The 14,379-nt window shown below is 40.0% G+C and overlaps 1 protein-coding gene across 1 annotated transcript in view; it reads left to right on the forward strand.

Annotated features, from left to right (window-relative positions):
- Nucleotides 1-14,379, forward strand: part of CPS1 (carbamoyl-phosphate synthase 1) — a 176,711-nt gene that overhangs the window by 8,973 nt on the left and 153,359 nt on the right. The window contains exons 2-6 of the mRNA XM_034432365.3: nt 367-476; nt 11,093-11,237; nt 11,803-11,892; nt 12,702-12,758; nt 13,950-14,042. Of these exons, the coding sequence (XP_034288256.2) occupies nt 367-476; nt 11,093-11,237; nt 11,803-11,892; nt 12,702-12,758; nt 13,950-14,042 (495 nt within the window). The remainder of the gene's footprint in view (nt 1-366; nt 477-11,092; nt 11,238-11,802; nt 11,893-12,701; nt 12,759-13,949; nt 14,043-14,379) is intronic.

Here is a 14,379-nt window from a genome sequence, read left to right on the forward strand (position 1 = left end):
GTTTTTAGTGTTGCCTGTATTGTACTGCATTTCTATTGTTTATTTGACCAAATCTTCCATTTCACCTGAGGAAGATTTTTTTGTTTTGTTTTAAAGTTGACAATATGGAGTCCAAACTGAATTCTGTTAAGGTATACTTAACTAATTTTATGTGCTATATTGAATTTTACTAGTATATGCTATTGTTAAAATATGATTTTTTTTCCTCACCTAACTGTAAAATATAACACAGCAACAAAAAGTCTTCCATTTTCATCTCACTTACAGAAGACACAATAACTGTATAAAAAGTATAAGGTATTACTTAGAAGTAACTATACATATGTGGATAAAGAAATGCTGATTATCATGGACTATTTCCTCTAGGCACAGACTGCCAGTTTGGTGCTGGAAGATGGTACTAGGATGAGCGGCTACTCTTTTGGGCATCCATCCTCTACATCTGGAGAAGTTGTATTCAATACTGGCCTTGCTGGGTAAGAGCATATAATCTGTTTGTCATACTACCAGGATAATAAAATGGTATCCACATTAGAATGCTTCCGACCCAAAAGTTTGGACAATTCTTTTTTTTACTGTGGAATTCTATATGATCTCAATTATCCCTAGTTCAGTTCTGTAAATCTGTCTCCCTGCTCTCTAAATTTCCCTATGAACCACAAACTACATCTGGACTTAAATATTATTCCTTTTAGCCAGAAAAAAAAAGATAATGCAGATGGCTTCCATAAACAGAGGTGGGAGTTTAAACCAGCCTGATGTTGCTTTCTCCTCTAGAAATACTTCCGGAAGCCCTATGATTAACTTTCCATAGTCATGTTTGATTAAGCCTTATCTACAAACATTATGTTTGCTAGGAGAAGTTGTGGCAGGAAGGAGCAGTGGTGCTGGGAAGATTGATTTTCTCTCTACATTTTCTCCAAGGAGGGGTAAAATATCCCATTAAGCTTATAGCAGCAACCTCTGGTGATTTCTTCGCTTTTCTTTCATCTTTTCTATATGAGAAGTTTGGAGAGTTGCCTGCTCAAATTGCTACACTATCAAGTAATGATTCACCAATGGGTTGACTTTCTTTCCAATTTCCTAATGAGAGCTAGAGGAACAGAGCACCATAACATTTTACTTTCTAGTCATCTACAAAGACTATTTCTCTGCAACATGTTTATTTGTTATTAATTTAACCAAAGTTTATTCAGTCTTTTTTGTTGTGAAAAAACCAGAATCAGCTATACTGAACTTAATTCCTATCAACAGGCATACAATTTTAGAAGGGGTTGAAGTTGCAGAAACTTTGGGGGGGAATAACCATATCATACTGGAATTCAACATTCCAGGCACAAATAATCAAACAAAGTCAAATCAATATCTTAGGCTTATGAGACCTGACTTCAACAAACTTAGAGAACAACCTTCCTTGCTGTGCAAATAATATATATATATATATAAAATAAGAGTTGGTGTACAACATGTTGTTCCCAGCATCATGTACAGTACATCTGTCTGCTGTGCTAAATAGCCAGCTTCTAGTGCAGTCCATCAAGAAGGGTGAGGCTTTCTCCTCACAAATAGTCTGGTTCACCTTCTCTGCTCCTGCCTTTTCTTGCCCTATGTGTTCTTGGATCAGGCGCAGAAGGCAGTTCCTTCTCCTCCTTGCTGACTGACTACAGCTGCATGCTTTTTCCACCTGGAGCCTCAGCCAAATCCCTCACTGATTGCTGCTCGGAGCCATCAATTAACTCTGCTCATAACGTGCCAGGAACTGGTTCATCCTCCCTTGAGCTGACCTCTAGAGAGCTATCTGGGGAAGCATCCAGGGGAGTCATCACAGTACCTCAAGTCTCTGTCTTCAGGTCCAATTATTCTTCAACATCTTCATAAATGATTTAGATGAGTGGATAGAAGAGGAAGTCAACAAATGTGCAGACCACACCAAGTTGGAGGAAATAGCCAACACTTTAATAATAATAATAATAATTTTATTTTTATACCGCCCTTCTCCCGAAGGACTCAGGGCGGTGTACAGCCAGTTTAAAAACACAAGACACAACAATAATTAAAAATTAAAATAATTAAATAAATTTGGCTGATTTAAAACTCTAAAAATTAAAATACCCCAATTTAAAATTATTATATTGACAGCCCTGCCTGGCGGAATAACAAGGTCTTCAATGCGCAGCGGAACACCCGGAAGTCGGAGATCTTGCGTATTTCCGGGGGCAGTTCATTCCACAGGGCTGGGGCTCCCACAGAGAAGGCCCTCCCCCTGGGTGTCGCCAGCCGACATAACTTGGCTGATGGCACCCTGAGGAGACCCTCTCTGTGGGAACGGACTGGTCGGTGGGAGGCTATTGGTGGCAGAAGACGGTCTCGAAGGTACCTGGGTCCTATGCCATGGAGCGCTTTAAAGGTGGTAACCAACACCTTGAATCGCACCTGGAAGACCACTGGGAGCCAGTGCAGCTCGCGCAGGAGGGGTGTCATGCGGGCACAGCGAGTTGCGCCCATAACCACCCACGCGGCCGCATTCTGGACCAGTTGGAGCCTCCGAGTGCTCTTCAAGGGGAGCCCCATGTAGAGAGCATTACAATAGTCCAGCCGGGAGGTGACAAGGGCATGAGTGACCGTGCGCAAGGCGTCCCGGTCCAGAAAGGGCTGCAACTGGCGGATCAGGTGAACCTGATAAAAGGCCTCCCTGGCCACAGCCGTCATGTGCTCTTCTAAAGACAGCCGTGCGTCCAGGAGGACACCCAGATTGCGAGCCCTCTCTGTGGGGGGCAAGGATTCACCCCCAATAGTCAGCGATGGCACCTGCTGACTATATCGGGACGCCGGCAACCACAGCCACTCGGTCTTGGATGGGTTGAGTCTGAGCCTGTTCCTCCCCATCCAGGCCCGTACGGCCTCCAGGCAGCGAGACATCACATCAAGGGCATCGTTGGGGTGGTCTGGGGTGGAGATGTACAGCTGAGTATCATCAGCGTACAGGTGACACTTCATCCCAAAACCACGGATGATCTCACCCAGCGGCTTCACATAAATGTTGAACAGAAGAGGCGAGAGGACCGACCCTTGTGGCATTCCCCGTGCGAGATGCCTCGAGGTCGACCTCTGCCCCCCTGCCAACATGAACTGCGAGCGGCCGGAGAGGAAGGAAGAGAACCACCGCAAAACGGTGCCCCCTACTCCTAACCCTCTCAACCGCTGCAGCATGATACCATGGTTGATGGTATCAAAAGCCGCTGAGAGATCTAATAGGACTAGGACAGAGGAGCAACCCCTGTCCCGGGCCCTCCAGAGATCATCCACCAACGCGACCAATGCCGTTTCTGTGCTGTGCCCCTGCCTGAAGCCCGACTGGTACAGGTCTAGATAGATAGCTTCATCCAGGTGCCTGGGCAGTTGTCGTGCCACCAGACTCTCAACAACCTTCGCCACAAAACGAAGGTTGGAGACCGGACGGTAGTTAACTAATTCAGCCGGGTCCAGGGAAGGCTCCTTGAGGAGGGGCCTCACCACCTCTTTCAAGGTGGCGGGAAAGGCACCCTCACTCAGAGAAGCAGTTATAATCCCCTGGAGCCAGCCTCGTGTAACCTCCCGGGAGGCCAGTACCAACCAGGAGGGACACGGATCCAATAAACATGTGGCGGCACTAATCCTACCCAGAACCCTGTCCACATCCTCAGGAGCCACAGGATCAAACTCCTCCCAGATAATATTCTCAAGACCTACCCTCGTCTCCTCCCCCGGACTCGCCCAGTCGGAGTCCAAGCCTTCCCGAATCCGAGCGACTTTATCGTGCAGGAATTGCACAAAATCCTCAGCTCGACCCTGCAAGGGATCCTCCCGCACTCCCCCCCGAAGAAGGGAGTGGGTCACCCTAAACAGGGCGGCTGGGCGGTTCTCTGCAGATGCGATAAGAGCGGAAAAATGGTTAGATTTCGCCGCTTTTATCGCCACTAGGTAGGTCTTGATATAAGACCTCACCTGTGTCCGGTCGGAATCAGAATGACTAGTCCTCCAAATGCTCTCTAGGCGTCTTTTCCGACGCTTCATCTCTCTCAGCTCCTCAGAGAACCAAGGAGCCAATTGAGATTGGCATCGGGTCAGAGGCCGCAAGGGCACGACACGATCCAAAGCTCCAGCGGCTGCACTCTCCCAGGCGGCCACCAGCTCTTCAGTCGAGTCGTGTGTCAGGGTCTCAGGAAACGGCCCAAGCTCCGTCAGGAACCTTTTGGGATCCATCAGGTGCCTGGGACAGAACCATTTAGTCGGTTCCGTCTCCCTGCGACGGGGGGAAGCGGTAAGAAAGTCCAAGTGAAGGAGCGAATGATCTGTCCATGACAAGGGTTTAATGTCTAAGTCCCCTCTACCAAGATCATTCAACCACTGACCAGAGATGAAAATCAAGTCCAGAGTGTGTCCTCCTATGTGAGTGGGGCCTTGAACTAACTGGGTCAGGTCCATGGCCGTCATGGAAGCCATGAACTCCCAAGCCACCTCTGACGTCTCACCCGCGGATGGAAGGTTGAAATCCCCCATGACAATAAGTCTGGGGGTATCCACCGCCACCCCGGCGATGACGTCGAGTAGCTCGGGCAGGGTCGCTGCCATGTGGCAGGGAGCCAGGTACACAGTCAGCAAACCCATCTGCACCCCACGGCCCCACTTCACAAAGAGGGACTCACATCCGGCTATCTGAGGAACAGTGGTCTCCCTTGGACAAAGACTCTCCCTAATAATCACCGCCACTCCCCCACCCCTCCCCTGGGCCCTTGGCTGATGAAATGCACGAAAACCTGGTGGGCACATTTCAACGAGGGGGACCCCCCCCTCTTGGCCCAACCAGGTCTCCGTAATACCTGCCAGGTCTAGAAGATAGACTCAAAGTACAGAAGGATCTTGACAAACTTGAACACTGGTCCCTATCCAACAAAATGCAATTAAGTGGTGAGAAATGTATGGTCTTACACTTAGACAAGAAAAAACAAATGCAAAGGTACAAAATAGATGGTACCTGACTCAACAGCAGTGACTGTGAGCGGAATCTAGGCATACCAGTGGGCCACCATTTCAATATGAACCAGCAATGTGCTGCAGCTGCTAAAAAAAGCCAATGCAGTTCTAGGCTACATCAACAGAGGGATAATATCAAAATCATGTGAAGTAATAGTACCACTTTATACCTCATTGGTAAGACCACACTTGGAGTACTGCATCCAGTTCTGGTCACTACAATACAAAACAAACGCTGAGAGACTGATAAAGAGAAGAGCTCAAAGATGATTAGAGGTTTTTTAAAGACTAAACTGTACAACAAATATATAAGGGAACTAGGTATGTCTAGTCTGATTAAGAGAAGGATTAAAGGGTGATATGATAGCTGTCTTATAATTGAGGGGCTATGACAGAGGTCTTTTCTCCAAAGCTCTTGAGGTAGCAGAAGAAGCAATGGGTGGAAGTTCATTAATCTAGAATTAAGGAGAAATTTCTTGACATTGAGAACAGTCAGTGGAATGGCTTGCCTCCAAAAATTGTGGGTGCTCCATCAGTGGAGTTTTTCAAGAAGAGATTAGATAAGCATTTTTGTGAAATGGCATAGGGTTGGACTAGACCTTCAAGGTCCCTTCTGACCCTGCTATTCTATGTTCTGTGTTCTGACACTGTGAATTGTAACTAACTATAGAAAAGTACTTCACATATGTTGTTGACAACTTTGTGATTCAGTGTCACTTGAACCCAGTGTCATAATGAAAATTAACAAGTTGTCCTATAGATAAATGTGCTTTAAAAATCAGCATTCAAGGCTCAAAAATATAATAATAATCTTCACATGTAATGTTACAGCAGATTTTAAAAAAATGGTTGTACAGTTAAATTATTGAAATACAAAAATCACATCATGATTTAAGCTTGAACCAGGACAGTATTTCCACATTTTCCAGAAGGAGCCCACTCCAGATTTTTAAAAATTGTCTGCTACAACAACTCTTCACAACTTAAAACTAATATTGAAATTTTTCATTTTCCCTTTCTTCTTTATAAACAAGGGGAAATAATTATACATACATATATGTAATATGTACCTGTGTGTGAGAAAAGGGTTGGGAACAGTGGTGGGTTCCTCCTGGTTTGGTCGGGCTGAGCCGGTAGCGGTGACGATATGATGTCACCGAACTGGTTTTACCCCCCCGCCCTCCCACTCCCCCACCCACCCACGTTATTTTTACCTTTTATTTGGTCCCACCCCCAATCTATTGCTGCCTCCTGAGTCCCAGCTGATGACTAGAGGGAAAAAAACTGTTTAAACTCTTGCCGCGGGGCTTCAAAGGGCTGTCCTACAGCTGATCAGTGTTAAAAGCAAACAAATGAGTCGGATCGTAAGTGCGAGGACTGGTCATAAGTGCGAGGACCTTCCAGAAATGACTCTGACCAGCTAGCCATGCCCACCTAGTCACATGACCTCCAAGCCATACCCACAAAATAAGCCACACCCACAGAACCGTTAGTAAAAAAATTTAGAACCCACCCCTGGTTGGGAATGGATAAAAGCTGTAAAGGTAGAGATAAAAGAGAAAATTGGAATAATCTCCTCTCTTCTTCCATCCAGCCAATGAACCTATTTAAAAACAAAGCTTACTGTTATTTTTAAAAACAAAATGAAAAACCATCTGCAGTTGAAATGGTTTAGAAGAGTCTTACTAACCGAAAGAGTTGAAAATACATGTTTACGCTGAATAATGGAAAGTCCAAAGAAAAAGTATTTGTGAAGTGAAAGTAAAGTGTATGCCTTTTAATAAAATTTTTAGTGAGAAAAGATGCTACCCAGATTCTTTCCGATTGTTTCCTACCACAGATCAAGCTAGCTGTCCTTCTACATTGATTATGGGGGAAATGTTGGCTGAAATTGGCTGAAAATGTTGCTGCCAAGCCCTTTTTCAGCTCAACAATCCTTTTCCCCCCACTAAAAAAAAAAAAAAAGGAGAAAAGGGGAAGGAATATGTTTTTCATAGCATTTAGCAGCTTCCCCCCTTACCACACTTCATCCAGGTTTATCTGATTGCCTAATTTAGCTGCTGTGAAGCAACCTCCTTCCCTCAGCACATTGCTCAAAAACATTCTCTCCCCTGCTGTTCTTCACCAGACTTCTATGCTGTTATTTGGGTTAGCCCATTTAATTGCTTTTCATCTGGATTCCTAATGAATTGTTTTGATCTTGATTTATCATGTCTTTGGCTGTTCACTTTTGCCTGCCTTCCCTTGCCCTTTTTTATCTAATAATATAGAACTATTGTCTGTGCATTCTATTTTTTTCAGATCTCTGCCAGTTGTATCTTTGGTCTATTTAGTGTAACCTTGTTTTATTCATTCTTAGTTGACTCTAAAAAGAAATTTATAACAAAAACTGATTTAGTTAAATGAAGCATTTTAAAAAATTGAATATTTTTACAGTATATTATTTGCAAGGGAGCAAACAATGAAAAATGTAGCTACTCTTCCAGACAGGATGGAGATTGGGGAAATCTACTTAGAATTTACCTGCACTGCCTAGTTGCCGTATCATCAGAACGAGACCCCAACTATCTTTGGAGTGCAGAAGTGACAGTGTCAGCCTTTACTCACTTCCATGTGCTTTGAAATTTAACTTTCAAATGTGTTTTCTTGTTATTGTTGGAAAATAATTTCCAATTGTTAGCTCATGTGCTGTTGACCATTTCTCATGGAATGCTGTCTCTTTCTCTATATACTACTAATATATAGATATTAGTACATCTACATATACTACTTTTTCCCCTTTCATCTGCTTCAGTGCAAGGTTCTGCTACTTGTTTTTCCAGTTACATGTAATTTGGCCTTTAACATATCTTATTCTTTTATCTACCACCCTGTTAATTCAACCAAAATATATGAAAAATTGGTTTAAAATGATATCTTATAATGACTTTAAGTCAATCTATCATCATATTCATTAATCGTGCTTATTAATCAAGGAGAGATGCTTATTAATTGAGAGCCAGTTTGTATTTAAGGCTCCAGGTTAGAAACCAAGAGACTATGAGTTCTGTCTTAGCCAGGAAAACCTGTTGGGTAAACTTAGGTCAGTCACTTTCTCTTTGCCCAAACTACCTCGCAGGGGTGTTGTGGGAAAAATAGGAGGAAGAAGTATTGGTTAGGTTTGCCACCTTGAGATAGTTGTAAAAATAAAGGTGGGCTACAAATAAATAAATAAAAATAAATAAAATAAAATATTCAAAACATATTTAGGGTTTCTTCCACCTTTAAATGATGTATGTTCAATTCTGGCCAACTTTTCTATTTCTCTAACTCTACCTATTCTATGCTTTAGAAATATTTAACATGATGGATAAGTTCTTCTATCTTTTGAAATACTGCAACTTAAGGGAACCCAGACCATTTGATCAGTTTTTTTTTTTAAAATTTGATTTATATGCCGCCCTTCTCCGGAGACTCAGGGCGGCTTACAATGCGTTAAGCAATAGCCTTCATTCTTTTGTATATTTATACAAAGCCAGCTTATTGCCCCCACAACTGGGTCCTCAATTTACCTACCTTAGAAAGGATGGAAGGCTGAGTCAACCTTGAGCCTTGGCGAGATTCGAACCTGCAGTAATTGCAGGCAGCTGTTCTTAATAACAGAGTGCTTTAGACCACTGTACTACCAAGGCTCTTGGTAGTACAGTGGGAAGATAATGAAAGCATTACTGCCACATTCTGTACAAACTGCTTTCTTTTCTGTGAAATCATCACACCATAGAAAGAGCCTACAGTACGCTCACTGGGATTAGTAGCAGTTACATTAAAGTACATAAATTTGGTCGCAAGGTTTTGCATCTCAAAATAATTATTTGTGCTTCTTTGACATGCTAAATACTAGTTCTTTTAATATACCTGCCAGCTCACAACTGCTTCATATAGATCAGAATGATGGAGAGCACTACTAATTTTTCTACTGTGATAGATGTTGGTAATATATTTTGCTGCATCACCACTGCCAAGTTGCACCAGAAGGATTAATTTCCCTTCAAGATGATGGTTTATTGGCAGAAATGTTGTTTGCAAACTATGCATGAGCTTGTTTTCAAATGCATTTGCTCCTCTGCTCCCCAAAATGGATCTCAGTTTCACACAGCTTCTCATGAACCACTCACTGTATTCAAAATACTTCTCATAGGAATCAATATCAGAGCTCCAGAGATTGTGAGAAAGTACACCCTGCCAATTTGGAGAATGGCCAGCAGAGCTTGCATGAGCTGTTGAAAAGCATCTTTGGCACAATATAAATCTGTGCTACAGGTAGTCCTCAATTTACAACCATTCATAACCATTCAAAGTTACAACAGCATTGGAAAAACGTACTTACAACCAGTCTTAGCACTTACGTCCTTTGCTGCATCTCACAGTCATATGATCAAAATTTGGGTTCTTGACAACTGGGCTGTATTTATGATGGTTGCAGGATCCTGAGGCCATTTGTGATTATAAATTGAGGATTACCTGTATTGAGGTCACTTAGGATAAATGTAATGTGGCTGAACATGACAGGGTATTAATACCAAGGCTAGAGCAATCCCCATTAGGAAGAACATAGAAACCGGAGTATAGAGAGGTATGTGGTCCAACTACAAATTATAAAACCACATTTATTCAAATAGATATGCCTGATCTATTAGTCAGTTCAGAGAGACTCCTTGTGAGATTTCCTTGTTGGATATGAACCAAAACCAATATATTTCAAATAACTCTAAATAACTACAGAACTGGCTGCAGTCATTAAGGAATATGTAAATTGTGCTTGATAATCCGCCCACTAGTATTTTGCCAATATGTTTACAAGCCACAAGCTTAGGAACAAGTTGTGATACTTTAAGGCACTGTGTTTTCCTGCTCTCTTCAGATCATCAATATTCAGAAAATATTTAACCAATTTTTTTGGCCAGCACTAGCAAAAAGGCTGATCTTCCCTGCATTTATAGAGACCTACTGTCTTTTTTTATTCTGGATTTCATAGCATATCAATGCAGGGAGATACAAAAAAGCATTGATAGGTATATTATATTCTGTAATGATTTTTGCTTTACTGAAATACTTTTCTGAAATATAGCAAGGAGACTGAAAGTAGGAATGAAATTGTGTATCCATACCTTTATTACAATAACTCTTGGCCCAGTGACTATAATGAATAAAAAAGCATTCACACTTAATAGGAGACTAGGTCTGCAGTAATAATTTATGTACTTCAAAACTGCCCAACTAACTTCAACAGTATTACTTTATTATAAGCCTCCAGGGTTACAAAAATTATTCATTAAAACTAAGGACCTAATTTGTTTTAGTCATTGGCAAAATCTGCATATCAAAAATTACAAAATCATAGTCTGACATATTTCATACCAATTGTTTAATCTGACACATAATTTCTCTCAATTGATTAATACATTTAATTGTTGATATCAGCCCACTACCACTCTGGATTAGTTAAAGTGTTTTCCTGTGTGCAACAATCCATCTTTTCACAGGGAAGTCTACATTCCATAAAAATGCCTCTTGCAATTTGCTGATATTTGAGAAATAATATGGCACTTCAATTATATATAATTTAAATAACAATGAAATAAATTCTATTTAGCCTGTGTAAATCATCCTGAAGAATGCTGGTGCCTTTACAAAGACACCAAGAATACTTCATTTTTGAGTACTGTGATATATATCCATATAAAAATGAAGTTCATGAGTTGGAAGGGTACATTTCTTAGTAGCTATCACTTGCACAAAATGTTGTATCAGACTGAATGGGAATTTTCTCCTTCAAATCTTTAGGTACATATTGTTTACAGACAATTAATTGACTACAATTTCTTTCATCAGTCAATTTATCATAATAGCAAAAATGGCATTATTTATTATTCCTCTCTCCAATTAGAAAGTGCTAATATTCCCAGCCAAATAAACAGTTCAACAAAACAGTTAATCCGGTTTTTTATATTCTGTTTTCCAGCCTGCTGATCTGGCAGGGAATATTAATTTTGTGTGGATTTTAATCTAGAAAAACAATTTCCTATTGCGCTAAATCCAGATACACTGAAAGTCTGACTGACCCCAGCTACCATGGGCAGATCCTCACACTGGTCAATCCCATCATAGGAAATGGTGGTGTCCCTGACACAGCTGCTTCAGATGAAATTGGCCTCAGGAGATATTTGGAGTCTGATGGCATCAAGGTAAGCAAAAAACCCTCTAACACCTCATTCAAAACCTCCTTGTTTTATTTAAACAAAAATTCCTGATGGTGTTAATAGTGATTGCATTACAAATAGTCTTTGACTTGCAATCATTCATTTAGTGACTGTTCAAAATTACAACAGCATTTAAAAAATGACTTACAACTGTTTTTCACACTTATGACCATTGCAGCTTCCCCATGGTCACATAGTCAAAATTCTGACACTTGGCAACTGGAATATGTTTATAATAGTTGCCGTATCTTGGATCATTTGATCAACTTTTGCAACCTTCTGATAAGCAAAATCAACAGAGATGCCAGATTCACTTAACAACCATGTTACTAATTTAACATTGCTTGTGCAAATGCAGCTTTGTGTGAGCATATGCTTGCCCGCTGTTTGTGTTGTCTGGGTCCCAACAGGCCATGGCTCAGTACTGGGGTTTGGGGACCCCTGCTCTAGAACATGCCCTTAGTAAAACAGACTCGGAATTAATCCTTTACTGCTAAGCATTATTTTAAAACACTTTTAAAATAGTTTTAGAGTCACATTTTCTTCATAGGTTTCAGGCCTGCTGGTGCTGGACTACAGCAATGAATATAGTCACTGGCAGGCAGTCAAGACTCTGGCTGAATGGCTGAAAGAAGAAAAGGTGAGGCAGAATATATTTCCTATGGAAAATATTTTTATAATCTTAATAGTGATTTGTGTTTTACTGTATTGTAGAAATCATAAAAGACGTCTCTTTTCTATTCTTATTTACTAGATTACAAAAACAACCTGGAAACTGTTCACTTCAGTAGACTTTTTGCAAGGCTTTTTTAAAACAAAAAAAATCAAGAGTTTTTATCCTTCTCTTTCTCTTTATACCAGTGGGGGAAGAACATAGCTTGATATTACAACTTCTTTCCTCGTTGTGTACAGAGTCCAGAATCTTTGAGAGAAATTATGGAAATTATGTGTTATCAGTTCAAATTAACTTTATAAAGTACACTTCCCTTTAAATCCTATATTCCCTAAGAAATGCATTTCCCAGGATTCTTTTAACAGAAATATTGGCAAGACAAAAACCTACATGCCTTCTCTTATGTTATGATGATCATGTTATGTTATTTTGACTGGTTTGATTGGTTTGTAGATGAAAGGATTGAGGTAAATCTGTGCCAGTTTCAAGCTTAGTTTTTATGACATTGTTGATTTATTAGTCATCATATGGGTTCATATCCTAAATATTTCTAAGTTGATGGGTTGTTTCTTTGCTAAAGTCCATCTTTGATAGCAGCTTTCACTGAATATTAAAAATATTCAACATATAGCACAGATTGGGTATTTTAGTATGATATATAGAAATTATATTTGTGTTATATTTATAATTAACAAATTAACTTCCACAACCAGATGGAATTACAAGAAGTTTCTATTTTTAATTTTTAGTATGCTAGCATTTGTTTTTTTTTCCAGATACCAGCTCTTTATGGGATTGACACCAGGATGCTTTCTAAAATAATTCGAGACAAGGTAGACAAAACCAAGTTATTGAAAAGTCCCTGTAGATGGCTGTTATAACAAAATTTTCCAAATTATTTTTGGATAAGTGAAAACTACAAACAGTTCCCAAACCTTTGACTTAATCATAATCTTCTCTAAGTGGATATTAAAGTAAAAAACAAAATAATAAGGTTGACGAGAAAATATTTTCCTTTCTATTGACACTTTTCCTGAATTTAAATTGTAAAGTTGCTTTTTACTTGAAAATTGAAAACATTAAATCCCCAGATTAAAAAAAAATGCTTCAAAAGATCAAACTGAAATAATTTAGCACATGAAAATAACAATCATAAACTTCATTCAAATATGAAGTAAACCATACCCAGGACTTTTAATATTAAATTTCAAAATGGTTCTTGCTTGGTTTAAGCTGAATTGAACTCTTTCACCTACATCCGTTATACCTTGTAAAACAGAATATTTTTTTTTGTTTCTTGATACTTTTCAGGTTTTTTTTAAATTAGAAACAAATGGGCTTTTGGACAGAATTCAAGGCAAATGTATTTTTTCTTCTCTTTAAAGGGTGGCCCATGGGAATTATATCAAATCAGATAATGGTGGCATTAAGCAGTAACAGTAACACAGTTGAAAGGGTCCTTGGAGGTCATCTAGTCCAACCCCCTGCTCATGCAGGAGACCTGTACTAGGGATTCGAACCACTGAACTGCTGACCTTTCTGATCGACAAGCTCATTGTCTTAGCCACTGAGCCACCTAGTCAGTAAGCCTCATAGGTCTCTCCCCCAACCTTTTCCCAAAAAATCTGAAGAATTGGGGATTTTGAGATAATTCAATAAGAATGGTGTTAAGTCTGTGACAGATTATTTCTGCTTCTTATTTCAGTTGTCTTTAACTTATATATAGAAAGATTAAGTAAGGCAACTATTTTGACTTGTAATAGATTTTGGGTGCTCCACATAAGCACTTAGTGCTGACTTGGAACCAGCTTTGGACTATTGCAATTACTTTATGTTGAATGATTCTGAGAATTTTTTTCTTGCTTTGCTGTGATTTATATGAGGCTGGGACAAAGGTGATGTTTTCTTTGCAATGCAGAGTCATCACAGAATTGCTTTGGAAGTTTGGGAAATAGAAAGATAGCAGTATGAAAATGTCCTTTGTCCTTATATATCTGATAATAATATTTTTTTTAATTGAACAGGGAACTATTCTTGGGAAGATCGAATTTGAGGGTCAGCCTGTGGAATTTTTGGATCCAAACAAGAAAAACTTAATTGCTGAAGTATCAACAAAGGTAAAGATTCCATTCTCAGTCAAGACATTTCCTTCTGTTGTCTAAGATTATTATGATGATGAGAATTTTGAAAGCTGTGTATATTGTTTGGGATGAGCCAAGTACCATCATGGGGCCTCATGATTATGTGATTAGAACAAGTTTAATTTGGAAAGAAGGCCAGGCCATAGGTTCTCATCATCAGTTTGTGATCTTTGTTTCCTCTGAAATGAATTATCTTCATCCTGGAAGTGGGAGAGAATTTCTTCAAGTTTCTTGATAACTTGGCTATGAAGGGAAGATGTCACAGGGAATTTTTTCTGCTGTTACTACACAATTATAAAACTGTTGTGGGTGT

The sequence above is a fragment of the Pantherophis guttatus genome, chromosome 1 (genome assembly GCF_059756535.1).
Source record: "Pantherophis guttatus breed Tessera chromosome 1, ASM5975653v1, whole genome shotgun sequence".
NCBI classification, from domain to species: domain Eukaryota; kingdom Metazoa; phylum Chordata; class Lepidosauria; order Squamata; family Colubridae; genus Pantherophis; species Pantherophis guttatus.